This window comes from Scyliorhinus torazame, chromosome 13 (assembly GCF_047496885.1).
Source record: "Scyliorhinus torazame isolate Kashiwa2021f chromosome 13, sScyTor2.1, whole genome shotgun sequence".
Classification (NCBI taxonomy): Eukaryota; Metazoa; Chordata; class Chondrichthyes; order Carcharhiniformes; family Scyliorhinidae; genus Scyliorhinus; species Scyliorhinus torazame.
In genome coordinates, this window is record NC_092719.1 from 114,328,861 (window position 1) to 114,341,926 (window position 13,066).

Consider the following 13,066-nt stretch of genomic DNA (forward strand, 5'->3'; position numbering starts at 1 on the left):
GCGCTGTATTGTTCTATGTTCTATGTTCTATGGGGCCCCAACGGCAAGTGTGGTCACAAATCGGTAAAGGTCGGAGTATTTTCGACTACACAGGGGAAGACAGGGATGCCCGCTGTCCCCATTACTGTTCGCGCTGGCAATTGAACCACTGGCCATAGCGCTGGGAGACTCCAGAAAATGGAGGGGGTGGTTAGAGGGGGAGAGGAACACCGAGTGTCACTCTATGCGGATGACCTACTGCTGTATGTGACAGATCCAGTGGGGGGGATGACAGAGGTCATGCAGATATTGAGGGAGTTTGGAGATTTCTCGGGATATAGGCTTAACATGGGAAAGAGTGAGCTTTTTGTGATACACCCTGGGGACCAGAGTAGAGGGATAGATGGCCTACCGCTAAGGAGAGTGGAAAGAAACTTCCGATACCTGGGGATTCAGATAGCCAGGAGCTGGGGAACCTTACACAGACTCAATCTGACACGGCTGGTGGAACAAATGGAAGAGGATTTCAAAAGGTGGGACATGCAGCCGCTGTCACTGGCGGGCAGAGTGCAGGCAATTATGGTCCTCCCGAGGTTCCTATTTGTGTTCCAATGTCTCCCTATACTGATCACGAAGGCCTTCTTTAAAAAAATAGATAGGAGCATCACGAGCTTCGTGTGGGCAGGGAAGGCCCCGAGGGTAAGGAGGGGGTTCCTACAAGACAGAGGGGGACTGGCGTTGCCGAATTTGGGCAACTACTATTGGGCCGCCAACGTGGCGATGATTCGTAAATGGGTGATAGAGGGAGAGGGAGCGGCGTGGAAAAGGTTGGAGATGAAGTCCTGCAAAGGGACGAGCTTGAAGGCGCTGGTGACGGCGCCATTACCGCTCTCCCCGAAAAAGTTTACCACGAACCCAGTGGTGGCGGCAACATTAAGTATCTGGGGGCAATGGAGGCGACAGAGGGGTGTGCTGGGAGCCTCGGTGTGGTCCCCGATCAGGGAGTGATCTTGAAGGTGGTGAAAGTCCGGGTCAAGCCAGGCTGGGGGTTAGCTATATTTGGGGAAGCGGATGAGCCGGGAGTGCAGGAGGCGAAAGAGGCCGATGTTGTGGCCTTTGCGTCCCTAGTAGCCCAGCGTAGGATTTTACTCATGTGGAAGAAAGCGAAACCCCCCCGGCCTGGATAAACAATATGGCGGGGTTCATAAAACTGGAGCGGATGAAGTTTTGCGCTGAGAGGATCGGCTCAAGGGTTCACCAGGCAGTGGCAACTGTTCCTCGACTATCTAGCGGAACGTTAAGGGGAAGATAGATAGCCAGCAGCAGCAGCCGGGGGGGGGGGGGGGGGGGGGGGGGGGGGGGGGGGGGATTGTTTGTGTTCTAAATGGGGAGAGGGGGTGGGGGGAGCATTACTTCATGTTATTTGGTTAGTTTACTATATTATTTAAACAATGTTATATAGCAGGTATCATGCTACCACTTTTGTTGATTTGTAAGGGGAAAAATGGTGTTTGAAAACTTTAATAAAATATATTTTTTTTGAAAAGGAGACTTGCAGGGAAGACAGTGGAACAGCAATGGCAGGAGTTTTTGGGGGTCATTCGGGAGGCACAGCAGAAATTCATCCCAAGGAGGAGGAAACATGCTAAGGGCAGGACAAGGCATCCATGGTTGACGAGGGACGTCAAGGACAGCATAAGAACAAAAGTAAAAGCATAGCAGAGAGAGTGGCATGGATTAGTGGGAAGCCAGAGGATTGGGAATCATTTAAAAGCGAGCAGAGGACAACTAAAAACTCAGTAAGGGGAGAAAAGATGAAATGAGAATGCAAGTTAGCTAGTAATATAAAAGATAGGAAGAGTTTCTTTCAATATATAAAAGGTAAGATAGAGGCAAAAATAGACATTGGACCACTGGAAAATGTGGCTGGAGAAGTAATAATAGGAAACAAAGAAATGGCAGATGAACTGAATAGTTACTTTGCATCAGTCTTCACGGTGGAAGACACCAGTGGGACGCCAGAGCTCCAGGAGAATCAGAGGGCACATCTTTAGGTTGTGGGGGCGAAACCCACGCAAACATGGGGAGAATATGCAAACCCCACACGGACAGAGACCCAGAGCCAGGATCGAACCTGGGACCTCGGCGCAATGAGACAGCAATGCTAACCATTCGCCACAGTGATGCCCTCAAATCTCCTAATATGCTCATGCCAAGTCGAAGGACGATCTGTTTCAGAAGGATGAGTAAACAATAGCATCTAAAAGGTACTGGGAAAACTGTTAGAACTAATGGCTGAAAAGTCCCCTGGACCAGATGGTCTACCTCCTCAGCTCTTAAAAGTGGCTGCAGAGATAGTAGATGCATTGGTTGCGATCTTCAAAATAATTTCTAGATTCTGGAAAGTCCCAGAAGATTGGAAAATCTCAAATGTCACTATTTAAGAAAGGAATGAGACAGAATGCAGGAAACTAGACAGCAGTTAGCTGAACATTTGTCTTTGGGAAACTTCTGGAATCTATTATATTAAGGAGGTAATGGCAGGACATTTAGAAAATCATAACATAACCAGGTGGAGTCAACATGGCAGCGATAAAGGGAAATCAGGTTTGACTGATTTATTGGAGTTCTTTGAGGAACTAACTACCAAGATGGATATAAGAGAACCTGCAGATGTGCTGTACTTGGAGGTACAAAAGACAGTCAATTAAGTGCCACAACAAACATTACTCCACAAAATAAGAGCTCATGATGTACGGCAGTGGCATATTAGCATGGACCGGATGAACTACACCCCAGGGTTCTAAAAGAGATAGTTGAGGAAATTGCGGAGGCATTGGTGGTGATCTTTCAGGAACCACTGGAGGCAGGAAGGGCCTCAGAGGACTGGAAGGTGGCTAATGTAAAACTGCTGTTTAAGAAGGGAGGGAGGCAGAAGGTGGGAAATTATAGGCCGGTTAACCTGACTTCGGTCATTGCTAAGATTTTAGAATCCAATATTAAAGATGAAATCGCAGAATATTTGGAAGCGCATGATAAAATAGGACTGAGTCAAAGAGGAGGTCATGTCTGACAAATATGTTAAGAGTTCTTTGAGGCGGTAATAAGGAAGTTAGACAAAGGAGAACCAGTGGACATGATCTATTTAGATTACCAGAAGGCCTTTTACAAGGTGCCGCATAGGTGAAATAAGTTAAAGAGCCCATGGTGTTACGGGTTAGATCGTGGCATGGATAGAGGATTGGCTGACTGGCGAAAGGCAGAGAGTGGGGATAAAGGGGTCTTTTTCAGGATGGCAGCCAGTGACTAGTGGTGTGCCTCAGGAGTCGGTGCTGGGACCACAACTTTTCACAATATACATTAATGATCTGGAAGAAGGAACTGAAGGCACTGTTGCTAAATTTGCAGATGATACAAAGATCTGTAGAGGGACAGGTACTACTGAGGAAGCAAGAGGGCTGCACAAGAATTTGGACATGCTAGGAGAGTGGGCAATGAAGTGGCAAATGAAATACAATGTGGAAAAGTGTGAGGTTGTGCACTTTGGAAAGAGGAATTGAGGCATAGACTATTTTCTAAATGGGGAAATGCTAAGGAAATCAGAAACACAAAGGGACTTGGGTGTCTTTGTTCACGATTCTCTTAAGGTTAGCGTGCAGGTTCAGTTGGCAGTTAAGGAGGCAAATGCAATGTTAGCATTCATGTCAAGAGGGCTAGAATACAAGACCAGGGATGTACTTCTGAGGTTGTATCAGGCTCTGGTCAGACCCCATTTGGAATATTGTGAGCAGTTTTGGGCCCCGTATCTAAGGAAGGACGTGCTGGCCTTGGAAAGGGTCCAGAGGAGGTTCACAAGAATAATCCCTGGAATGAAGAGCTTGTCATATGAGAAACGGTTGAGGACTCTGGGTCTGTACTCGTTGGGAGTTTAGAAGCATGAGGGGGGGGGGGATCTTATTGAAACTTACAGGATACTGCGAGGCCTGGATAGAGTGGACGTGTAGAGGATGTCGTATGAGACACTTGTAGGAAAAACTAGAACCAGAGGACACCATCTCAGACTAAAGGGATGATTCTTTAAAACAGAGATGAGGAGGAATTTCTTCAGCCAGAGGGTGGTGAATCTGTGGGACTCTTTGCCGCAGAAGGCTGTGGAGGCCAAATAACTAAGTGTCTTTAAGACAGAGAAAGATAGGTTCTTGATTAATAAGGGGATCAGGAGTTATGGGGAGAAGGTAGGAGACAGGGGATGAGAAAATATCAGCCATGATTGAATGGCGGAGCAGACTCGATGGGCCGAGTGGCCTAATTCTGCTCCTATGTCTTATGGTCTTATCTCCTTCCAAGGCCTGGGCAGATCATGTGTCCTGAAGAGGACTGTGGCCCTTCTGATTCTTCCTTGGGGGTGGTGTTTTTTAAAGAACTAATAGAGTAGGGGGAAATGAGTAGGGGCGCACACCAGGGAAGGGTAGGTTAATTCTTGTTCGAATTGTTGAAGAAAGAGCTTGTTTGCTGTACCTCTACTTTGTTGGAGCCCTTCTTCGGTTTGGGGTTCGTTTGATAGGGGAATTAGGCACCTTCCTCCAAGTGGTCTTATATAGAGGTTTCCCCAAGTGTCCTCTTCGTTGTGGTTGGGTCTTCTATGTGGAGGCAGTGTCTTTGTTGAGACAATGCTGTCTTGTCCCCTAGTATCCTGTTTACAATGGAATGCAGTGCTGGTCTGGGACTAAAGTTCCTGAGCTAGTTCTGGCATTCCTCTCTTAGGGGGATTCTTTTTCTCTTCACCTGTGTGAGCAGCATACTGTTATAAACCCTGGTTTGTTTCAATGGATTTCAAGGGTTTTCCCTTATCGGTCCCTCTCCCAAGACACCCACTATTGTCTTAATAATGTGGTGGGGTCTCCCCAGTTGAGGCTGGTGTGATTTTTCTAGTGTTAATGGGGTTGGTGCACTGCTCGGGGTGTGGTTGGTGAGGTGCAGGGCCAGCTCAGTGGTAGGTCTGTGTGTGTACTGGGTGTCCTTGGGGTACTGGCTCCTGTGTGTCAGAGTGTGCCGGACTAGGCCAGGTCCAGTACTGTGGTTGGTATCCTGTTGCCCCTTTATGCTTGGGCCATCCCATCTTAAAGCCGCTTATTAGGGATGACCTGAGAGATTTGGTTTTTCTTTTGATGTTTTAAAATTTCCTTGCTTGACTGAATCGTTTGTGCACGAGGACCTGGGATTAAGCAGATTCCAATACTATGGTTGATATCCTGTCGACTCCCCCTCCCTTTATGGTTGGGACGTTCTCTTGTCTGAACGAGTAGTTTTTTTGTCTTCTTCATTAATAGGTGGTGGGAATGCACCAGATAAATATGGTCCCGTCGCTGGGTTCTGGACCTCTTTATCCTGTGACCTTGTGCTCCTGGTAGTTCTCCCTCGTTTTTTAAAATCCTGTTTCGATTAGGCTGTTGGGAGGCGCTGACCATTATTCAGATCTGTAGCTGCTGGCCCTCTCTATAAATATGTGAAATGATGATCCTTCTGTTCTGTGCCTGAGGTTAGGGTTATGTTGTGTTATGTGGTATACGTATAACATCCTTTTAGAACTGGGCTTGCGCAGGGCAGCAAGGTAGCACAGTGGTTAGCATTGCTACCACACAGAGCCGAGGACCCGGGTTCGATCCTGGCCCGGGTCACTGTCTGTGTGGAGTTTGCACATTCTGCGTGGGTCTCACACCCATAACCAAAAATGTGCAGGATAGGTAATAATAATAATAATCACTTATTGTCACAAGTAGGCTTCAATGAAGTTACTGTGAAAAGCTCCAAGTTGCCACATTCCGGCGCCTGTCGGGGAGACTGGAACGGAAATTGAACCCACGCTGCCGGTCTTGTTCTGCATTACAAGCCAGCTGTCTTAGCCCACTGTGCTAAACCAGCCCCATGGATTGGCCACGTTAAATTGCCCCTTAATTGGAAATATTTAATTAAAAAACTGGGTGTGCGTATTTTCTATGTATTTTTCCATTTTTGTTATGATAGGTATAAAAGTTCCATGATTGGTTCTTGCAGGGATACTGATGGGTTTGGTATCCAGGGGAAGGAGGTGCTGGTGAATCATTAATATACCTCTGGTCCCGTGTGGAGTTTGCACATTCTCCCCGTGTTTGCATGGGTTTCGCCCCCACAACCCAAAGATGTGCAGAGTAGGTGGATTGGCCAAGCTAAATTGCCCTTTAATTGGAAAAAAATTGAATTGGGTACTCTAAATTTATTTTTAAAAATATACCTCTGGTGAAGTTGAGATGTGTGGTGTGCGTCCGAAAATGGCACGAAAAATTTATCCTGAACTCTCATGGGCGTTGCGCGCAATCATTGTATGGGAAGATGTGCACTATTTTACCATATTTTCATGGCTTTATCCTTCTCTCCCTTATTCTTTGGTGTATGGAGACTTCTAGTTGAGTCTAATGATTGTATTCAGCCAGCTATATTGCTGTTCTCCTGTTTCCCTCTGTATCCATGTATGTTGAGACATTTTTTCTTGCTGAGCTGTACCATCCTGTGGCTTTGTTGCGTTAGTTGTTAAAATGTAAAACGTCAATTAACATGCTTTTAAAAAATCAGGACACAGCTGCTTTAAAGGGAAAATGTTCCTGATAATGAACTTAATCATCGCTACTATATCTGCTGAGTGGTCATTCATGCAAAAGCATGGAAGTAAGACTTTCACATGGGGCTGGTTTAGCACAGGGCTAAATCGCTGGCTTTGAAAGCAGACCACGGCAGGCCAGCAGCACGGTTCAATTCCCGTACCAGCCTCCCCGAACAGGCGCCGGAATGTGGCGACTAGGGGCCTTTCACAGTAACTTCATTTGAAGCCGACTTGTGACAATATGCGATTTTCATTTCATTTCATTCACTCCATTGCTCAACAACTATTACTGATCTTCTCCCAGTAGGAAATTTGACAATAAAAGGAAAAAGCTTTTATGGGCAATTAACGGCCCCAGTGAGGGGCACAGCTTAATCGTTACCAGCTATCTACTTTGTGCACATAACTACAGAAATTGAAAAGTTTTGAGGGGCCCTTGGGATTTACTGCATAGCTTGCCTAAAAAGTCCCTTCCTATTGACCCTTTGACATTTTCAATCACTGGTTAACAGATTTAAATGAAAAAGGCTGGAACAGTAAGACTACTTAAAGCAGCAGTACTTGTAAAATGCTTTCAGATAAACATATTCACTTACCCTCATTCCAGACAGGCTCTTTTTTTAAGGATTGAGTATTCGATTCTGAGGGTAGTAGAAAAACAAATTTTAGAAACAATCATGATCAAAGATCACTTGCTTAAGACAAGTCTGACCAGGGCAGCCATGGTTGAACAGCTTTTTAAATTATCATGACCACTGTTCAAATCTCTCATCTCCATAGCTCATCTCTATAACCTCACTCAGCACTCGAATCCTCAGAGATATCTGCATTTCTTCCTTCTTGCCTATTACACACCACCAGTTCCTTTCACCCTCCATTGGTGTCCATACCGTCAGTTGTCTATTTCCGAGCTCTAGATCCTTAAAACCCATTTTTTTCTCCATACTTCTGATCAGCTGACCCAACATCTTTTTCTCGGGCTTAGTGCCAATCTTTCTCTGACAACTCGCCTGTGAAACACCTAGGAAAATGTTATGACATTAAAGGGTGTTTCTCCAATGCAAGCTGCTCTTAAAAATATTAAATATGGGGAACTTCAGCAATAACATTTATGCTCAATGTTTCTACATTGATTAACTTTTGCTATGGCGGGGCAGCACTGTGGCGCAGTGAGTAGCACTGCTGCCTCACGGCGCCGAGGTCCCAGGTTCGATCCCAGCTTGGGTCACTGTCCATGTGGAGTTTGCACATTCCCCCGTGTTTGCGTGGGTTTCACCTCCACAACCCAAAGATGTCCAGGATAGGCAGATTAGCCATGCTAAATTGCCTCTTAATTGGAAAAAAATGAATTGGGTACTCAATTTAAAAAAAACTTTTGCTAAGGCATGCCCATCATTCTTACATTACGGTGAAGCATGCTTCCGTTAGAGAGCCTCATTGGGAAGCATGAATTGGAGAGTCAGGTCTGAAAGCCACCTTGGAAAAGCTGCAAAGTTCTCAAAATTTCAGGCATTCAAATTAATCTCCAGAATATCAGGCGTGCCAAAATTGGATCTGTTGATCGCCACTACAGGTTTTCTAAACCTGTGCTCGGTTGCTTGTTTGCAGTACAGTCTTGTGGAATTACTTTATTGCCCCTCATCGGCTTGTTGACTTTTTGCTGAAGACCTATTTGCCAACAAACACAATTTCCTAAAATCCAGGTTGAAGTCAGGCTGACGAGGCCCATATCTGTTCGGATCGGTTGCATTTTCCTTTCTTTCCTTGTGAAGTAGTTTTCATGCCAGATTCAACGAAGGGGTGTCCATCGATTAGTGAAACGCCACAGCATTCAAGGTTATTGACCAAGTGCTGGAAACTGGGATTAAATAGGTGCTTGATGGCCGATGACACGATGGACCAAAGGACCTCTTTCTATGCTGTAAAATCTGACTCTATGACAAACTATTATTATTAGATAATTCTTTTGCAGGAATTAACCACAAACAGTTCACTTCTGTCTGGATTTCACGTCGCAGGTTTCTGTAAATGTATACGGCTGACATGGAAACCCCAAAATTAAAAGTCAATCTCTACCAACCATAGTTCTTAGAACTCTGCTTTTTGACACAAGCAAATGCAAGTGATGTAAATGATCAGTAAAGGCTGCAGGTAGCACAGAGGCTAGCCTGCTGGTCGCTGTCCCACTCTCACCTTGTAGGAGTTCAAATGGCAATGTGGGTAACACAAATTCCTTCCTCTGTTGCTCAAGACGTTTGAGACGCTCTAATTCCTCCTGTTGTGCTGCTTTGGTTCCAGCCTCAAGTTGGTCCTCCCGTAGTAGCTTTCTGGGAAACAAAGAAACAAAAGAAGAAATATTAAATGAATTCAGACCAAAAAAAGGCCACACTTTAGAACAGTTGTAATTCAATGATGTAAACTTTCAACACACTGTTTTACAAGTGCACTGCAATTACATAATGAAACAAAAAAACAACACAAATTCCTAATTTATAACTTTCTGCTCTTGCTTGACAAACAGAGAGAAAAGAGATAATCAGTTAAAATCTTAGCGTGCAGTTGCAAGGCAATCACAAGACTTATCTTTTTCTTAGGTACAAATTGTTATTAGCAGAGTCCCACTTGTTTCTCCATTATCATTTATTATGACTGACATTAAGGACACCAAGTTGTTCTCCATGATTTCTATTTGTTTCCTTGTATTTAGCCACTTCCTCCGGTGAAAGGATACAAGATATTCATTTAACAAGTCAGTCTTTGATAGACATGCCGCTTTGCCACTCTTCAATACATTTATAAGTATTTTTGCTGTTAATTTTAATATCCCTGGCAAAGTTTTTATTCACATTTCTTTTGGCACTTAAGTAACAAGTGCATCCTTTGTTGCTTGTTAAATTTCTTAAAGTCGGCTCGGTTCCATTTTGTCTTGTATTTGCGGATGACTTCTATTTGGCATGATACTATCTGACTTCGTTTGTTACCCATGTTTGCTTAGCTACACAAGTGGAACCTTTGCCTTTCAGGATTACGTACTGGCTTTGTAATCTACACAATACTGTAAGTTCCCCACTGTTTACAGGTTTACCCATCAACAATTCAGAACTGGCTTATGCAATTAGTTAATTTCTCAACTCTTCTAAGCTCTTCTTACTTAGATATAAAAGCTGCTTTGCAATTCTCCCTTCTACACCGCATTTGCAAAATGCTCCCTCCTTGTTACATTGTTCATTAACTAATTAGGTTCAAACTCCAGTCTGAGGGAGTGCATTGGAAAACACTGAGGTTCACCTCCAAGACACACAACTTGGGCATGCATCATGAATCCTTCACGGTTGCAGAGTCAAAAGTCTGAAATTCGCCCTACTTAATAGTCTCTGAGACCCTTCAATATTCAGACTGCCACAGGTGCACGGGAACACCAGCATCTTCAGGTTCCCCTCCAACCACACAGCATCCCGACCTGGAACAGTATTGCTGTTCCTTCACTGTCACTGCGTCAAAATCCTGGAATTCCCTGGAACAGCACTCTGGTGTACTTGCACCACATGGACTGCAGCGGTTCAGGAAGGTGGCTCACCACCACTTTCTCAAGGGCAGTTAGGGATTGACAATAAATGCTGGCCGAGGCAACGATGCTCACATCCCGTGAAAGAATACAAAAGGTTTCAAAGAAAGTAGACCTGCACCATGTTATCAAGAGCAACTAGGAATGGCAGCACGGTGGCGCAGTGGTTAGTGCTGCTGCCTCACGGTGCTGAGGTCTCAGGTTCGATCCCGGCTCTGGGTCATTATCCATGTGGCGTTTGCAATTCTCCCCGTGTTTGCGTGGGTTTCACCCCAACAACCCAAAGATGTGCACGGTAGGTGAATTGGCCACGCTAAATTGCCCCTTAATTGGAAAAAATTAATCGGGTACTCTAAATTTATTTTAAAAAGAGCAACTAGGAATGGGCATAAATATCAGTGCTGCCAGTGCCACTCATCACAAAATTATTAAAAGTAATTATTTTGCCCTACCATCAAAATGATCAAACTTAACATGCCAACCCCAACTCCCAGCTTCCTTTCTAATTATCCCTCAAATTCAATTCCCCTGCTTGTATATTTATTAGTTTATCTTCTTTAGTGTTTAATTGATCTCCCCAATTGCAAAAGGCAGTTCAGTCCTTAAGCTTATTTTGAAAACTGTCTTAAGCCAACTATCCTCTCTATTTCAGTGTTGCAAGCTTGTCTGGTTAAGCTGACACCAGGCTTGGAAATTCAGGACATTGATTTAAAAAGTGTTCAAACGCTGTGCCTGCACTAAATATCTCTCGTCTCCCTCCCGGTCTGACAACATACTTTGAGTATCCAGTTTAGCTGTTTAAGAAATAAAACAAGCTTTTTATTCAGTCCAATATTTCTTTCCTGTTGCATTTAATAACATGTCTTCCATATGTACCTTCGGCAAAAATGCCCTTTAGTCCAAAACAAACATGGGAATTCTAAGGAGGTGCTGGGGGTGGCGCTGTAGATGGGGCTGTCATGTGAACAGTGTGGGAGGGGCCCGACCAATCTCACACACATGTTCTGGTCCTGCCTGAAGTTGGAGAAATTTTGGAGGCCGGTCTTTCGCACCATGTAGGTGAGCTTGTATGTGGATTCAGAGCCCAGTCGCCTGGGGGCCATATTTAGGGTGTCAGACTTGCCGAAGTTGCAGACAGGAGCGGATGTTTTAGCCTTCGTCTTGCCGATTGCTTGGTGGGTCCTGGAGGTCAGTGTCTGCACCCTGTGCCTCGGTGTGGCTGGGGATTGGCCATGCTAAATTGCCCTTAGTGTACAAAAAGGTTAGGTTGGGTTATGTTGTTCGGGTGGAGGTGTGAGCTTGAGTAGGGTGCTCTTTCCAAGGGCAGGTACAGACTCGATGGGCCGAATGGCTTCCTTCTGCACGGTAAATTCTATGATTCTATAGGATACAGTTTCTTCCAACTGCCATTATCTTATTCACATGTGGGTGACTGAGGCCAATTGTAGAATCCCTACTGCTACTACGGCAGTGATTGGACACCACCTAGTGGGAAATCAACCAAAGGGTGGGGGGGGGGAAAGAGAGATTTGAATGTTCCAAACTAGTGTACAGCATGCCATGCAACATGCCAGGAATAGAACGGATACCTGGGAGCAACTTATCAGATTGATGCTGATGGAGCTGCTCAGATATCAAAAAGTACAACAATCCCCTCAATCCTGAATCAGTTGAGCTTGAGAGCAGTAAGGGCACAATGATGAATACCAAGCAGGACACCACAACGAGCTGAAAGCAAGGCTTGCAATGCACTTTGGCAGCCTTGGATTGGTTAGGGAACAAAGTAAATCAGCCGATATCTCTGCCCCTTATTGCTATCGAGGTGACTGAAACGTACACAGGTGTGAATTTTGAGTGAGAATGTGATTCAGCCCTTTAGCCAAGTATTATGGTAGTAAGACCATAAGGACACATCATTCAGACTCAGAAAATGTCCTTTTGGGTATGGAATTGATTAATCATGATGACAGGCTTGCATAATCTTTCAGTTGATAATTTTTTGTAACTGCATGACTTGTAATTTGTTTATGGTCAGGTTCTGAATCAACTTCCTGTGACAATGCACATGATGCGTCTGCTGTGTGTCTACATTTCCATGTGAGCATTAATAGTCATTCACTGACCAAGACTGAAATACTTAATTTAACAGGATCACCATATTGGTGCAATCGTGAGGACAAAGTGCTTCACAATCATAGTGTTCAAATTGGCTTGTTTATTCAATGGATAATAAAGCAAGGGAAATTTATTTTTCTCAGTGTTAAAGCAGTGAGTAACTGAGCCACATTGGCCAGGAATGTTGCAGCTTAGACCAGTGTTCTGGTTCTGAGTTAACTAATGTCATCTGGGGAAACAGGAGGAAAGATAGAGCTACGGTTAAGAACCAGAGTTAATGCCAGCCTCATCTCTAACACAAGAAAAAATATAATTCTTGAAATAAAACAGCCCTGAGGCCTCAATAGGGATTTGAGCAACAACAGTGCAGGCACAAAAATGGTTAGGCTGTTATCGTATTGAAGATGGATCATTACAATTTTGCCAAAATCTTTTGTTTCGGTTCGAGGGATATTAATGCTGGTGAACAGAAAAAAAACCTTCTTATTTGCCATACGGTGTAACATGGTTAAATTCAGATAGATTCAGTCCAACGGTGTGCAGGAGGATTGGCCATGCTGACATGCCCCTTGTCCAAAAGGTTATGAATGAAAATCATTTATTGTCACAAGTAGGCTTCAAATGAAGTTACTGTGAAAAGCCCCTCGTCGCCACATTCTGGAGCCTGTTCGGAGAGGCTGGTATGGGAATTGAACCCGTGCTGCTGGCCTTGGTCTGCTTTACAAGCCAGCTATTTAGCCCACTGTGCTAAATCAGCTAAAGAGCACCAG

At 44.6% G+C, this 13,066-nt stretch overlaps 1 protein-coding gene across 1 annotated transcript in view; it reads right to left on the reverse strand.

Moving 5' to 3' along the window:
- rad54l2 (RAD54 like 2) overlaps window positions 1-13,066 on the reverse strand; it is a 205,552-nt gene that overhangs the window by 87,754 nt on the left and 104,732 nt on the right. Inside the window, exons 4-5 of the mRNA XM_072472078.1 lie at window positions 8,810-8,943; window positions 7,213-7,257 (exon numbers count right to left, since the gene is read on the reverse strand). Of these exons, the coding sequence (XP_072328179.1) occupies window positions 7,213-7,257; window positions 8,810-8,943 (179 nt within the window). The remainder of the gene's footprint in view (window positions 1-7,212; window positions 7,258-8,809; window positions 8,944-13,066) is intronic.